The following is a 16285-nucleotide window of genomic DNA, read 5'->3' on the forward strand; positions in this document are numbered from 1 at the left end:
GCCGCTGAAGAACGGGAAAACGAGTTTCCTCAAAACGCATGCAGTCTTTCCAGGGAAGACGTCAGGCAACAGTAGGCGTGCAAAGACGTCAACTCAGCAAAGAGACTACGACAGTCCAGCCAGACACGCGCTTCAAAGCCTTCCGCAGGGCTCCTTCGCTTTTTCCTCGGCCTCTCCCGCAGCACACAGAAGGGCAGGACAGACCTGAGACACGCGTCTCGCTGTCTCACATCGAAATCGCGCCTTGACGCGAAGAATCCCCGTACAATCACGGCGCTTTGTGTGCCTCGGCGGACGCGAAAGCGTCTTCAAAGACATGTATGTAAAGACAGGAGTCGGTGGGTATACACGTGCGCGTGTGCATCGATGGCCATATAGACGAGCACTTTGCAGGTACTTGCAAGTGAATATACATCATTTTGTAAGCCTCCGTAAAGAGGTGAGCGAGCACCGTGCAGCTTCTCAGTGTGACAGATGGCGGACTGTGTCTCTATGACCCCTGCGCGCGCCCCTAGTGTGCGTAGCTCTTTGCTGTTCGAATTCTTTAGCTCATTTCGCAGAGAAGGCGGAACAAGCGTGTCGGCTCGGGGGGGGACGGGGGGGGAGAGGGGGGCGGTTGGGGTCTGGCTGCGGCAACTGTAATGCTCCTCGCCCCGGTACACAGCGTGAAGAAAGGCTCAGCACAACGTTTTTACTTTCGTAGCAGAGAAACCTCGAGCCTTGTCCTTCCGCCCCGTCGCCGCATCGACCGACGACCCGAGATCAGGAGTCCGCGATACCTCCAAGACAGGAAAGTGCTCCCTTGTCGCCTGTATTGCGCTAAACACGCATCTCTTCCTGATGTAACCTTCCGCACACAGCTATCTGCCCGTACGCTCGAAGTTCGTCCGACAAGCCTCTTGTGGCTTCGTCTACGCACACTTTCTGATATCGAAGGGCGTTATTTTGCCTCAGCGTGCGGGCGACGTGGCGCCGCGAGACACGGCTCATGGGCAACGCATTTGTGTAATGGCCGAAGGAGGTCTCTCCCTTCAGCCTAAAACTGCCAGCGAACAGGTGTTTCGGCGACAGCCTCTGCGTTGCATGGCTCTCTACCGATCCACGCTCAACTCACACGCGCCTGCTTGAGGGAGAGGAACTCATTTTCTTTTCTCGGCAGCCCGCGAGGCTCGGGGTCGCAGAGACTTTTTAGGCGCCGCGCGGTTCCGGGGAATCGGTGTGAGAGACCGAAGCGGCAACCTATAGAGGAGTCAGGGTCCGCGGAAAAAGAGTTATGCTACGAGGCGGCGGCAACTGGAACTGACGCCGCCTCCACGCCGCGTTTAACGCCTCCTCGCACACGAAGCGAGAATCGCTACAGGCTGCGTCTGCATTCAAACTCTTGTCCTTTCTCGCGTCCAAAGCGAGATAGTAGACGGCGCGAATCGGTGAACGGCAGGTGACTCGGACGGAAGGCCGTGCATTCTCGCCCTTTCCCTCGCCAGAAAAAAACCCGTAAACCCTCACATCCGCACCGCTTCGGCGTCCGCCTTCCCCATACATGAAAATATTTATGCACACATATATATGTACACATACATATCTAGATATATATATACATGCATATGTATGTATATCCCTAAGCGTGTGCGGTTGCATGCGTTTTATGCGCGGAGCTCGTTAGAAAGAGGAGGCGAGCGAGCTCGGCAGGCGAGAGAAGTCAGACGAAAAGACAGACGGCGCACTCCCTAGGAGAGCTGCGGAAAGCTCAGCGGCTCCACGACGTAGCCGAAACCCCCCGGTTCAAAACTGAGAGCAAGGTTGAGGCGACACAGCGGGCAGCTGTGTTTCTCCTGGACGCACACCACCGCAAAAAAGGAAACTCATCCCATCGCGACGCGCAGCCAAGCGAGGATCCGCTGGAGGCCTCTACACATTTCCGTAGGCCACTGCCCATATACTTATACATATATATACAAATATATTCATGTACGCAGGTAGTGTGGGTAGTGCTTGTGTGGAGAGATGAGACTCGACTCCTGACTTTCCTCAAGCTGTCTGCGGCTCCTGCAGACAGCCTCCCATCTCTAGAGCCAGAGCGAAAAAGGGGACAGACAGTCGCACAATCCCCTAAAGCTGTTTACCTCATCCCGCAGCCTCTCGACGCGCAAGCATGTGCGCATCTGCATGCGCACGCAGAGATATACGTATGTATAGATAAATATATAGATATATCAAGATGCGTAAAGAGGGACTGCTAACATTTTAGCGGAGGCATACCTGAAGCCAGCGCGCAAGGCAGCGCGTGTGGAAGGCGTGCAGGCACGGCAGCCAGCGAATCCTGCGAGGGCGAAAACTCAAAAAACAAGCAAAATCAGAGAAACGAGAGGAGGCGCCAGAGAAAGTGAAACACCCCAAAAAGGTGGATTACCCCTCACACGCCAGAGATAACAAGCTAAGAAAGAATGTAAAGATTCAAGATGGGTCCGCGATATCTCAGAAGAAGAGAAAAGCGAGACAGTCCACCCAGTTTTCGGCGGCGGAACGCACAGCGGCGGACACACGCAGAAGCGGCGAATCCACTCCTCTTCCCTTTACGTTGCCTGTCCTTAATTTGTTCGTTTTAGAGCGCTGAGTAGGGATTTCGCAGCGCCCTTCCGAGGGAGCCCGCGCCCGCATTCTTTTCTGCGAATGAATGGAAAGCCCACACAGTCACGGTCTCGATACTCGCGGATAACCTGACGCTCATATCCAGCTACCTACATACGTCTGCTTTATATATCTACACAGATATACACAGCGACATCTATCTGCATATATCTACATATATATGTATAGATGCATGCAGCGTGTCTGCGCTGAGTGGACGCACGTCTCTCCGGGCTCGTATTCCGTCATGCAGATTCGGCAGTCGAAGAGTGCCTGGTCTTCTCCCTCGAGTCCCGCGAGTCGTTCTTTCTTTCCGCCCAGCGCATCGGCGCCTCCCTCCTCGTGCCTCATCTCTGAGTTCGCGGCGGTGGGAGCGGAGAGAGAGCGTTGCTTATCCTGTCTCCGCCGCTGGCTGTACCCGTCACAGGCCTCGGGCGTCAGAGTTTCCGCTGGTAGCATGCCCAGAAGCAGCTGCACGAAAACAAAACGTGGACAAAGACGTTCCTCGGGTGCGCAGATCGGCGTCAACATTCACACGTGGACGCCAACGCATGGAAATTCGCCCGGCATTGCCTCTCAGAAGACTCCAAGCGCACGTTGGCAGGAGTCCACAAGGCTCGCAGAAGACGACGCGGAGGCGAAGCAGCGCGAGAGAAATCGTCTGTCTTCTCTTTTTCAAACGCAGGCAATGAGGACATTTACGCAAGCGGCTCCTTAGGCAGACGACACAAGACAGACATCTGCAGATGTGCAGGAGTGGCGGTAAGATGCATGCGCGCTGGAAAAGAGACAACGGCAAACGACGTGGTCCCCCTTAGCGAAGACTCTTGAAAATACATACAAATGAATGCTGTTCCTGAACAAGTCTCGCGCTCAGGCCAGGGCATACATATATATATATATATATATATATATATGTCTGTATATGTATGACCTGCAGCGCCAGGCAGTGCTTGTCTGGCGTTTGAGATTACCTCGGTTATCCACTGCGCGGACGGATGGAGAAGCCGCTCCAGGTGGAGGGCAGAAGGCTGAGAAGGGTGTTCCGCGCCGGCGGAAGCCCAGCGCGCCGCTCCAGTCGCCACAGCCGCGGCTCGCGCCTCCAGAGACACCCTGGGCTCCAGGTCGCCTCCAGCGGGGGGGTGGCCGCGGGCTCGCGGCGAGGCCGGAGGCCCAGCAGCGGCGAATGCAGAGGGAAGAGACGAGAAAGACCAGAGAGACGAGAAAGGCAAGGACGCAGGAGGAGCTTGAGAGGGAGCAGCCCGCGGCAAGGAAGCGAGCCAGGGTTGGGCAGGCAAAAGACGAGGGGGCGCTGGGGAGAGAGACGACCGAAGCGACGCGCATCCGCTGAGAAGCGAGGCGGGATGCGCGCTTGCGGAAGGATCCGAGGGACGGAGAGAATTGCCTTGCGTCGTTCCGCCTGCGAGGCTCGAGCCCGTAGACGTCGAAGGCCTGCAGGCCTCCGCCTCGTCTTCTGCTCGGAGGGTTTCGCGTCCCTCCCGCCCTTGCGTCTCTCCCTCCTGCGCTTCAGGTCGCGCGGGTGCGGCCTCCACCCCGACTTCGCCCGACTCTGCAGCTCGCCTTCCACTCCGCCCCGCCCTCGCAGCTAGGAAGAGCCTGCTACTCTGCTCGGCGTGTCGCCTCCCGCTCTGCGCGCTTCCTCGTGTGCAGCTTCGATCTCTCTTCTTGTGTCGATGCTCTGCTCGCGCCTGGTTAGTCTCCTTCTGGCCCGTAGCCGCTCTGGAGGCTTTCCCTGCGGGCACAGTCACTCTTCCGCGTTTTCTCTTTTTTTGCAGCCGCAGCCTCCTCGCCGCGGGCTGCGCGGCCTCGCGCGGAGGGACACAGAGGAATCGCGAAGTCGTCCGCACGGCCTCGGCGCCGCTGCGGCTCGAGGTCGAACACGAAGACACCGGAGGAGAGAGATCCCCGGGCGCAGCGTGTCGGCAGTTACTGCAGAGCCCATCGAAGCCCGCAGACGTCTCTTTCTCTCCCGCGTCTTCCGCCTCCACGCCTTCGAGAGGGGTCGGCGCAGTCAAAGAGCGCGCGAGCGATGTGCTGTACCCGAGCGCGCCGCCATCCGTCTGCCACGTGCTTCGCCCTGCGCCGCCACACGTTCCACACGTTCCCTCCCTCTCCGCTTCCTTCTCGCGCGCCGCCTCTCCCAGACGCTCCTCGGTCGTATTTTCTTCTCCTCCTAGTGATGTGCCGCAACTTTCACTTGCCATGCTCCAGCGTCTGTCTGTCGCCGTCGTCCGCAGGCACCTCTGCGCAGCGTCTGCTGCGTCTTCCGCTCGCGTGGCTCCGCAGCTGTCTTGCCTCGTCTCCGCTTCCTCTTGCTCACATCGGCCTCCACTTCGCGCCCATTCTCCCGCGGAGGCGAACGACGCTTGAGAGGGCGCAGCGAGCGCCGCGGAGGCAGCGGGCTTGGGCGGACAGCGCGCCGGAGAAGACGTGGGAGCATGGCGCGGCGGCGAGGCAGACGAGCCAGCCGATGTGGAGCAAGCAGATGACGAGGCGCGAGGCGGCAGTGGGAGCAAGGCAGCAGGGGGCGGGGCGGCCAGTGAAGTCGACGCAGAAGCCGGAGTAGCAGAGAAGGCGCCGGGCGCCAAGCTCATGTGCTCCGTCCGAGACCCCGGAGTCCAGACATAACAGTAGCAGGGCGAGGCCTCAGGGCCAGGCGCGGACGGCGCGGCGGCAGGCGACGGCGCACAGGACGCGAGCTCCCCACGAGACGCTTCCGGAGGCGCAGCGCCGGAAGGAGCGCAGGGAGCCGGCGGAGGCGACGGCGAGGCCGCGTGCGGTGGGGCCCCGCGGGCAGGCGCAGGCCCCCGCGCCGTCGAAGACCGGTCGGAGGCCAAACGCAGGAGCCCAGAGGAGGCGGAGGAGGACTGGGGAGGAGCGACGGAGCAAGGGGAGAGCCCTAAACCGCCCGGCGCCGAAGACACTCCAACAGCGAACGCAGAGAGCGCCTGCGCAGGGATGCGAGGCGCGACGGAAGAGAAAGACGACGGCCACCGGCGCGAGCTGTGTGAATCACCTGAGAGGGGCAACGCGGAGCTTGCACTTCCCGGCTTCCACAGACGACGGAGATGCTCCTGATACTCTTCGCCGAGAGCGAGGTCGGAAGTCTCTCGGTCGTTCACCCCGCGGGCGTGGAGGAAGGAGAGACCCTCGAAGAAAAGAGCCGAAGAGGCAGAGAGCGACGCCAAGGAGCCCGAGGAAAACGAGCCGAAACTGGGGGAAGACTGAGCGCGAGAAGAAGAGGAGCTCGCCAAACGCGCGCGCGAGTCCGACGAGGGAGGAGAAGATGCATTCATGGAGCTCGGCGGTGTACAAGGTGTCGCAGGACGAAGAGAATCGAGCAGAGGCCACGACAGCAAAGCGGAAGTGGAGGCACAGGCGTCGGCGAGAGGGGGGGAAGAGAGACCGGCCTCCAGGGGCTCGGCAGAAAAGGCGGAACAGGTAAGAGCTCGCAGAGGCTGCATCGCCGCCTCGAGAAAGCGCGTGGCTTGATGCTCGCCCACGCGCCAGTGTAACCAGAAACGCTCTGCGGTTGAGTTGCGCGCCTCCACCTCCCCCACGGGAAGAATCGGCGTCGCGCAGGCCGCCGCTGCCGTGACTCGGCTCTCTCCTCCTGCGCGTGGCTCGGGTTCGTCCTCGTTGGCTGCGTCGCCGCTGCCTGGGCGGCTGCGTTCACCCTCCTTCTCACCTGGCTCGCGGGTCTGCTGGCGCCCGGCTTCGGAGGGTCGCTCGCCGTCGCCCAGGGCTTCGAGTGTATGTACACCGATCAACTGAGGCGCATTCCACAGCGCTGTCAAGGTCGCGACGCACGGACGCAGGAGCTCCGAGGCAACCGCGTCCAGCAGCGAGTCGAGCACCGCGCCTGCGCCCTCCTGCAGAGCCGCTACGGACAGCGACGACGAGAAAGAAGGAGCCGAAGAATCCCGAAAGGCGGCAGAGGCCGCCGAGGCATGGGCCGAGGCGTGCCGGGTGTCGCCGAGGCCTGGAGACGCTGTCTCCGCCTCGGCCGTCTGAGGGTTCAGCGCCTCGCGCCGCGAACGGTGCGTGTGCGTGGACAAGCCCTCAGCGTCTCGCCCTTTAGATGCGGCGCCGCTCCGCGGAGATATCTTTTCGCCTTCTAGCGCCTTTAAGAATTCCCGCCAGCCCGCCTGAGCGTCCACCGCGGGAATGAATCGCTTTCTTCTGCCTAGCCTCTCTCTGTCTCCTCTGAGACCGAGAGCCATAATCGTCTCGTCTGCTCCCGCCTGTCGTCGATACGGAAGCTGCGGACGCCCCCGCCGGCCTGCGCCGTTCTGTCCGCGGCGGACGGCGGTCGGACCATCTTCTCTCTCGTCTTCGCTCCCCTCGTCTTCCTCTCTGTCTGCCTCGGCGGGTATCTCCGCTGTGTGTCGCTCGCGCCGTCCGAGAAGTGCCTGGGCTCTGGGCGCTGTCGAGACGCTTCCTGCTTCCCCCTCTCTCCTCGCTCTGCCGTGCGTCGCGGGCGTGTCCCCTCGTTCGCCCGCGTCGAGCCCGGCACTGAAGCTCGGCCTCCGTCGCGGCCGCCGCGCCACGACGAGCGAGCGTCTCGCGCGGAGGGCGCCCGCCACAAGCGAAATAACCACGACGCCGAGGCATGCGGTGAAGAGCGCGGTCTGCGGGACAGAAAGCGACGCAGACCAGGGCGAGAAGGGGCGCACCACATGTTGAGAGAGAGATAGTGGGAGGGCGCCTGAGGCACGGAGGCGGGCTCCGGAGAGCGAATCCGGAGAAGAAAAGAGCTGTGCAGCAGCAGAAAAAACTTCAAAGAGCGAGAAGGCGACGACGCGCGTCCAGGCGCTGACGAGCAGTGCTGCCGTCGAGAAGGGCGCAGACGATATCAAAGTCTCGGAAGAAATTCCTCGCAAAACGTAAAAGACGACCAGGCCCGACGCGACAAGAAGACCGAGGAAAAGGCGCCGCTTCATCCCTCTGAAGGCGCACGCATGCAGGATGTCCCATGCACGCTGCGTCGCCCTCCGCTCTCTCTCGCGCCTGGCGTCTCGTCCACGGTCTTCTGCACTTCCGGTGTGGATTTTCTGCCTCCACGCCACGCGCCCACCGGCGGCCGGCGACTGCAGGAAACGCGTGGAAGGCGAGGAGGCACGGCAGCGGTGCGCGGCGGAGACCGGGCGCGAGCCCGAAGGACGCGGAAAGGCAGATCCCTCCAGAGAACCCAGCGAACGACCGTGGGGACGCGCCGCCGAGGGCGACGAGGAAGGAGGCGCGGGAATGAAGCCGCGCTTTTTTCGCTCACCGCGCTTCCGATCGCCTTCTCTCCTCACGCCGGCGCCCCTATCGGCAGGTGAAGGCGCTCGCGAGGGCGCGGAGGGCGACGACGGAGTCATGGGCGAAGGAGAGGCGAGAAAGGCTGCGACGCCAGAGGGAACGGAGCCTGGAGCCGCAGACACAGAGACAGCACCGAGGGAGAGAGCGGACGCGCGCGAAGAGCACGACTCCGAGGCGGCCGCATGCGGAAAGGAAGCTGCCGCATGCGAGACGACAGCAGAGACACGGGGAGAGGCCTGTGAAGAGGCGCTCGCTGTCGGTAAATTGGGCAGAGGCGAAGAGGCGAGGGAGCAGGGGGGAGGGGAAGCATCCGCAGCCCCCTCCTCCACTCCAGGAGCATGCGGCGACGACGTCGCGGCGATGGGGACGTCGGCGCCGGAAGCAGAGCCCGCGCAGGAGAAAGAGGACGAGGAGGCAGAGGACGCGGACGAGGGGCGCCGACTCAGCCAGGAGTCGTCGAGAGTGGCACGGGTGACCTCGGAGGAGATCGAGGCGCGTTTGTCCGCGGGGACGAAGATGCGCTTCTTGTCTGACTTACTCCTGCCGGGGCGCCGCAAGGCAGAGAAGGAGAAGAGAGCCCAAAAAGGCCGCCTCTCCGAGTCCGGTCCGCGTGTCCCGTGTTCTCTCCCCCCCGTCTCCCCGACTCGCCGCCGCAGACTCAATCGCGCCATGATTTTTCGACTCGAGGAAACATATGAAGCCTCGCCGGCCGCGAGGGCGCTGTGGCGCGGCGTCGATCCTCAGGAGGCCGCGTCTTCTCACACGGCTCTCCCTCTGCAGACAAGCGCGGCGGAGACGTCTCTTCCGTCGGTGGGTCGCAATGTGCGGCCGCAGGGGTAACACAGGAGTCGGCGAGTTGGCAGCTGCCCACACGCTGAATAGCGCGAGTTTTGCTGCCTGTATCGCTCGCGTGAGACCAGCCGTGAGTTTTTCCGCCTCGGAAAAATGAACACACCTCCATCCGCGCGGCTTCGGACGCCATGCAGCAGGGCCTCTTCCTTCGGCGAACTCTCTAGCCGGCCGCCTGTGGCTGCCTCGAGGAAAGATATTCCACCGTGGCGTCTGAGAATCGCGCGGCGCGGCGCGCGCGAGAGGAAGAGGCCGACAAACGCTCTTCCGCGGCGCCACAGGGCTTGCCCCGAGTGAAGGAGGCAGACGGGGTGGAGGCGGCGACCGGGTCCACGCAGAGCCAAAAAGTCAAGGCGCGCTGCGCAGGCCGGCCGTGGAGAGGAGACACTAACGTGCAGCGGAAAGGCTGAAGGGTGCAAGGCAGGCGTCAGCGCCGCAGGCTCTGAGAGGGCTTCGCAGGAAAAGGGCAGGCTCCAGAGGGGTGGTCGAGGCTCCTTCAGAAACAAATGTTTCGTCAGAGCACGCGCGAAGCGAGTGTGGAGTCGTGCTGGGACGAAGGCGGGCACACGTAGGAAGGTTCCCAAGAGATGAAACCCTTTCAGGCTTTTCTGCAGAAGGAGTGCGAGCTGCTGGCGAACTTTGCTTCCCAGACGCCTGGAGAGAGGCGTGTCCTCTTCGCCGACCAGCGGAGACTGCAGACAAGCCGCGCGCAGGCCATCGGCTGCCGCTGAGGCAAGCGGAGAGAGTCCGAGACGATCGCGCCGCGCCGGAAACTAAATTTGGCAGTGCAGAGACAGCCCGAGCAAAGAGAAAGACAGGAAATATGAGGGCAGGAGCGCCCGCGGCGGAAGAAGGCTCATCAAAAGCTCGCAGCTTCTCGCACGGTCTCTCTCGAGTCTGGCTCGCCATTCACCGGCGCGCGGCTGCGGGAGACACGCGGGCGAGAATCAATCCGAAGGCGGTGAAACAACAGTCTCTGCATCCTTTAGCTGCGTGTAGACAGAGGTCAGCGTGAACTTTCGGCAAGATGACGCGAAGGCGACACACACGCCACGAAACGAAACGCCCAACTGCCGGTGCCGCAGGTCGCGCTAAATCGAAGACCCTCGGGCCGGGACGCTCGCCAGGTACCTCCGCAGCAAGGAAGGAAGGCGTCTCTCCCGCCGAGTTTTCGAAGGTTCCACGGTGATCACGCGAAACAGGGAGCTCAGCACTTGCCTGCTCGCCTCTACGGAAAAGAGAGAGTGGGTCGCGGCGCGATCCGTTCAAGAAGAAAAGAAGGGCTGTCCTCGGAGGAGCGTGCTGTCTCTTGGTCTGCCTGTGCTGCGCACGATGGGGGTCCGCCAGCCCAAAAGGGCGAGGCGGGCGAAAGGAGAGGGACCGGAGGAGAGGAGTTCTTTTTCCGTTCTTGGGAGACAGCGAGTGTTTAGGATCTGGTGTGTCCGGGAGAATCTGGAAATCTGCAGGCCCGATGAGACACAGCAGTCGTTGCGTGCACGTGTTGTGTGCGTGGCTTACATAGTCCCTCCACGCCAGGTGACGCGACTCTGAGCAGGATGAGGGCTGCCCGTTGCCTCGAGTATTCGCGGGCAGTGTGTGTGGATCGAGGCGATGCGGTGATGAATGTGAGTTTCGTTCCTTTGTCGTGCAGTCCCGGTTTGCCCGTTCTGAGGCTCGCGAAGCCCGGGGGCAGGAAAAGATGGCATCCGCGAAAGTGTGATCGACCTGCGGCTGCTCCGTCTTTAGGGCGAGGACGGCGTGTTGGGTGGCAACTTTGCCGCGAAAGGACAGCGAAGTGCGCAAAGTGACGCACGGAACCAAAAGCTGCTTTCCTGATGCACTGCCAGCGTCTGTGCGCTTCCGGGTGTCTTTACAGCCAACGGCGGCACGTCCACGGCCGCCTCCAGTTTGCGAGCTCTAGGCAAAAGTGGTAAACTGTAATAGCTGCGGGAAAACACCAGGCGCAAGTCTCTCCCGTTTGCTTCTTCGTTTCCTCGTGTGTTTCTCCGCGTCAGGGTTACCTGGTGCGTCTTGGACCGAGCTGAGAGAGAGAGGCAGCAGGCACTGTTCCTTGCCTCGCGCGCGCTCACTGCGGATTCTCAGGGGGCCTCGACTAGGTTGTCTCTTTCTAGCGTGCGGCTTTGCTGGATGCGAGGACGAGATCCACCTAACGCTTTTTGCTGTTCTCCGTTTTTTCTGCTGCCCCGGTTCCACACATTTTCTTCGTTCGAGACATTTTTGTAGTCTGCCGCGGCGTCAGTTGCCAACGCGCTCCACGCAGCTCAGCCACCCAGAGTCGTCGTCCTCGCCAGGGGGCCGTCGCCAGACGCTCAGGCTCGCTGTCTTTCTCTCTTTCTCTTCTGAATGCTTTCTTCCGCGTCCCGTCCCTCGGTCTGTCTCTCCGCTTCGCGGCCGCGTTCCTTCCGCGCCTTCGCCGGCGTGATTACGTGACAGGCACAGCCTCGTTTCTCAAGCAACCGAGCTCGTCTCTCCTGGACGAGGAGGCAGCAGGTCACGCGAGGCTGGCGGCCTCCCCTTCTCTGCTGTGGTTTTTCCCGCGAGTTTGTCGCCGAATTTGGGGTTCGGCAGCTTTGCTTTTCCTTTGGCTCTTCGCTTCGAAGAGCGCCGTTGGCGCTTCTGAGGCTCAACGGCACGTCAGCGCGTCTAGGCGCGGTTTAGGCATCTCTTTCCGCCGGACACGTGCTGAGCAGGGCTCCCTCCAGAATTTGTGTCAATCAGGTTTTTTCTAAGTTTCTGAGCTCGCTCTCAACGCCGACGTTTTCTCGTTCTGCGGCGCCCGGCTGCGGCTCTCTCGCAGGCGCGTGTGCCTGCGACTGCCAGAAAGCACCCGCTTTGGGCTCACAGGGTGTCGTTTTTCTTCTTCTGAATCGATGCCTCGGCCTCTCTCTTGATTTCCGCCGCAAGAATGGGAGCAGGGCAGTCGCTTGACCAGCGGGCGGCGTTAGCCGCGGGTGAAAAGGCCAAGGGCGGGGCTTACCGCGTGATGAAGATTCAGCGCGGCAGTCCGGCCGAGGCCGCCGGTCTCGAGATCTTCTTTGATTTCATCACGCAAATCGACGACGTCCCTCTCACCTCGCCGACAGTAAGACCTTTTAAGAGCGCAAATCCGCGTTCTCGCACTTCTGCGTCCGCATGCGTGGACAGAAAAGTGTCACGCTTCGCAGCCGCTCGGGCAGAGGCTGTCGGGAAGACTCGCAGTGCAGAGCTGTTTGCATTCCCGTGTTGAAATATGTGCCGATTTTTGGGCCGGACGCTGGATGCGGAAACGGAGACTGCAGGGCGGGTGCTGCTTCTGAGGCACCGGAGTATGTTCCTGCAGAAAGAGCGCGAGATATGGACAGCAGGGACGCGTTTCGCTCCATTTTCTTGTGACTCGTTGCGAATTAGTGGAAGTTTAGGGTTGTTTTTTGGTTCTCCTTGCGTCGTCCTCAGGAAGAGACGCTCCAGGCCTTCTTCGCCAAAGTGAATCAACCGAATCGGCCTGAGCCGGTACAGCTCGTTGTGTTCAACGCGCGAATGCGCAGCTTCAGAAGTAAGCTTCCTCAGCCACGCGCGAGTCCGGCTCTCTCTCGCTGCAACTTATTCTTCCGGTGTGTCTTTGCGCGTAATCGCAAGCTGACGCGAAGACGCGCTTCTCCGCTCTGCCTGCGAGCAAGGAAGATCTCTCTGGACGCCTGCACCAGTCTCACGACGTCTTCTTCTGTGAGGGGGTGGGGGCCGGAGGCGGGGGTGTCTTGTCGGGGTCGGACGCGTTTTATTTCGTCTGCATGTGGGCGCGTGTCCTCAGCTGTGACGCTCGTTCCGGCTGCCCTTCTGCCGCCTGCGTCGCGCGCAAATCGCGCGGTGTCTTCGTCTATTTTCTCTCTCGGTCTCTCCGTCTCCTTCGCGGACGTCTCCAACGTCATGAGCGAGGGCGTTCGCGTCCTTGCCGTCGCGCCGAACTCGCCCGCGGCGCACGCGGGTCTCGTCGCCACGCAGGACTGGATTCTTGCAGACAACCAGGTGAGACGCGAGACGACGGCGCTAGTAAAAGACAGCTTCGCTTAATAACTACATATGGAGCGCGTGAAGACTCGTTTTAAACTCACTGCTCTTTGCCTAACAAATATGAAATCGTCTACGGAGGAGTCCGGTAGATACGCACCGTACAAAGATTAATCATGTGCGTTTCAGGAAGGCGACTTTCGAACCGCCACTATATATCTATATACATACTGATACAAAAAAGATACATACATATTCTTCGAACAAAGCAGACATCAAGAATCTAAAGATGGTAGCTAGGCCAAAGGCCAATTAAAGTAAGTAAAGAATACCACCAATTTTATGAGTATATTCACTTTTCTGAAATGCCAAATATTTTTTGTATTTTTTGAAGCCGCGCGCGAGCAGCTTGTTCTGCGGCGCAGGCGCCTGTTTCGTTAGAGATCCTCATGCGGGAGCGTGTTTTCTTCGTGTCTTCAGGGCGTCTTTCGGGACTTGGACGACCTGGTGGAGAGCGTCTCGGCCTCGCTGAAGCGGCACATGCAGATTTTCGTCTTCAACGCAGCCTCCGAGACGATTCGCGAGGTCTTCATCGTTCCCAACAACGACTGGGGCGGCGAGGGAAGGTAAGCGATCGAAAGAGAATGCTGCTTTTGGCAGAGGAGTCCGAACCCAGAGAGGCCTCGTTTTATCCATAGAGGCAAAGATTCCGTCGCAGGGGCACGAGAGCTGGGGAGAGTCCGTCGCGCGAGGAATGAGAAGGCCGCAAACTCGTGAGCGACAGTCGTCTTCACTGTCTCTCACCTGTCTTCAGTCTGGGCTGCGAGCTGGGCAGTGGGTATCTCCATCGCCTGCCTTTCTCTCGGCGCGCCCTGGCGGGCGTGACAACTTCCGAGTCTCACGCAGATTTGACGGCCTCGCCTTCGCCTCGCGCGTCCTGTCCGTCCGCGGACCCCCGGGTCTGCTCGCCTGCTCGCCCATCGTCTCCGGGCGCGGTCGAAGGCGAAGAGCCCGCGGCTCCAGTGTCTCCTTGCGGGCCAGAGCGCCCAACTAGCCAGAGGGACGCAAAGGAAGGGGCCTCCGCAGGGCCGCAGGGCGAGCGAGACGCGGAGCGGGCGTGCGCCGCAGTGCGGAAGAAAGAAAGAGACGACTGCTTGCTTCTCAAAGAGGCGAGCGAACAGGATGGCAGAGTTTCGCGCGACGGCAAGGAGGAGGTCTACATCCTCGACAGCGATGGCGCGCCCGTTCTCCTCACTGAGGGCGTCGAGTTCAACGACGTAAGAAGAGCTGCTTCTGAGGATGGAACGAGCGGGGGAGGGAAGGGGGGGGCCGCTTAGGTGTTTGTTCTGTGTCTGTCTGAAAGTCCCTGTGACCCCCCCCCCCCCCCCGGGGGAGCGTCCATTTGAGTTTCAGGGAGTTGTGGATATTTCCATCTCCTGTAGCGAGAGGCCGGCGCGGAGATGAGGATGCGTCCATTGGCGGTTTCCCGCGCGTTCGAGTGGCTGCGTCTCTGTCCTGCAACGTTTGTCTGCGCTCGTTCTCGCAGGCGTATCCTCCCTACGCGCATGCGTTCGACGACGGCGAAGACGAGGTGTGGGACCTCGTGTGTCCGTACCGCGACGAGGGCGACGAGTTCGGGGCCGCCGGCGCGGACTTTGCGTGTCGCCCCTCGGCCTCCTCCCTGCAGCCCAGCGGCTACTTCCTCTATCCCGTCACAAACTCGCCGCTTAAAGAAACATCATTCCCCCTCTGCGACGACAGAGACGGTACGCGCGAGGCGTTTGCGCCCAATTTTTTTTTTCATTTTTCAGCGCCTGGGTGCGGCATTCGAAGTAAGCTGGCAAGGCGAAAGGCGACTCAGCAGGGACCGAGCAAAAGACGCACGTGCTTGGGATGTGCGTTTGCGCTTCGGCCTTGTGTTTTCCAGGGTACGCTGCGCACAACGGTCGCTCTGCTGTCGCGGGCTCGAGTGTGCCGTTCCCCTTCGCCCTCGCGAACGCTCAAGGGAGGAGCAGAGGCCGCCGAGACTCGGACTTTGACGAGACTTCGTCATGTAAGGAAAATCCGCCGGTTTTGAGCGCCACGCAGTGTACTTCCAGCAGAGATGTGCGGGGACTTGTGTTGCTGTGACTTTTCGCAAGACTCACGCGTACCGTGCGCTTGTTTGAGTCAAAGTTCATTCTGCGTGTTGAATTTCGGGGCGCGTGTGCGTGGTGAATACACGATTCATATGTGTAAGTATAGACGCTGTAGTCGAGTCATACATATATTTCTATGTATATCTGTATTTGTGAGTTTGTCCATGGGCTGTGTACTGTCCGTGTCTTCAGGGGAACCGCTTTTAGCGAACGGGGTCGCTCCCCAGTATATGGACGCGAGTGTATGTTTACGTATGTACATATTTTTGTATGAGCTCTTTTGTCGCAGAGTGTTCCTGTGGCTGAGTATCTGTCCAACTCTATGTAGAAGCATATGCCTTCATAGTTGTTCAAGATTGAGTTCATGTGTGTGATTGGCTCATGTTGTCGTCTTTCTTGTTCTTTCAGACTTCGCCTACGACTTGCCGTACGCCGCTGCAATGGCGCGCCACACGTCGGCGGTGTTTACAGGTTCGCGAGCAAAACTGACCTGAAACTTTGATATTTCTCCACGCTCCGCGTGTGCTTCGTGAGCTGTCCTCATGCAATAAACAGGGCATGGTGCATGCATCTGAATGCGTGCATCTGTGTAGATATACGTATGTAAGTGTAGATTCTTATATATATGCAGGTGTGTGCTTTGAGAGAGGCGTGAAAGTCTTTGGGTATTTAAGAATAATTTATTAAATTCAGATTCTATTAGCTTCTTAGAAAATACCTTGAAAACGGGAAGCTGATTTGAACCGCTGACCTTCGGGGCGAAGCGCCTCTGGGCAAGTATCTGCGTGGGTGCGCGTTCAAGTGTTTGTGTGCGGGGTTGTTTAAAAGGAACTCCACGAGGTACCTGTATGACGTGTGGGTGTTTTGTGTGTTTTTCGCATTTTTCCAGGGCCTCCTCAGGCGGGCGAAGTTGTGTCGAGTTCCTCGCTTCACTAGCGTAGGCGTGTCTGCTCTCCTGAGCACGAGGTGACGCTCCATCACGTGTGGCGGGTCGTTTCTGCTGGCAGGAAAAAGCGCAGGGACAAGGCTCTCAGCGGCGGGTGCTGGGAGCCACCGCTGTCGTGCAAATGGCCTCTATCACTTTGCACGGAACTCTACACCGTGTGCGCACGGTCGTACGTAGAGAAAGATTGTGGATTTCTGTGTGTTTTTCTTTTGGGTTTTCGGCTTTTTTGTGAGGGAAGGGTCTTCTCGGCAGACATCCTTGCGGCGTGCCCACACGCGCTTTCGCCTCGTTGGCTCCCCCGCGTGTCTGCGCGCTGGAGCGGTAGACGAGAGCCGCGCCACTTTCGTGCTTCGGTTTTGCCGCATGTCGATTTTCCGAATGCAGAGAGAAAAGT

General features: G+C 60.1%; 2 protein-coding genes across 2 annotated transcripts; one reads left to right on the forward strand and one right to left on the reverse strand.

The window, feature by feature from the left end:
* Positions 1–1727: 1727 nt before the first annotated feature.
* Positions 1728–8624, reverse strand: BESB_002050 (uncharacterized protein; the record flags this gene model as incomplete). The annotated part of the gene is made up of 4 exons (XM_029358960.1): positions 1728–1832; positions 2260–2320; positions 2852–3099; positions 3603–8624. The coding sequence occupies 4 exons, from the start codon at positions 8622–8624 to the stop codon at positions 1728–1730; spliced, it is 5436 nt and encodes a 1811-aa protein (XP_029221873.1).
* Positions 8625–11728: 3104 nt separating this feature from the next.
* Positions 11729–15881, forward strand: BESB_002060 (gorasp2-prov protein; the record flags this gene model as incomplete). The annotated part of the gene is made up of 9 exons (XM_029358961.1): positions 11729–11905; positions 12256–12355; positions 12611–12825; positions 13288–13433; positions 13622–14084; positions 14354–14573; positions 14735–14860; positions 15354–15416; positions 15835–15881. 9 exons carry the CDS (start codon positions 11729–11731, stop codon positions 15879–15881), a joined length of 1557 nt encoding a protein of 518 aa, XP_029221874.1.
* Between the last annotated feature and the right edge of the window lie 404 nt (positions 15882–16285).

Source organism: Besnoitia besnoiti, chromosome I, assembly GCF_002563875.1.
Source record: "Besnoitia besnoiti strain Bb-Ger1 chromosome I, whole genome shotgun sequence".
Classification (NCBI taxonomy): Eukaryota; Apicomplexa; class Conoidasida; order Eucoccidiorida; family Sarcocystidae; genus Besnoitia; species Besnoitia besnoiti.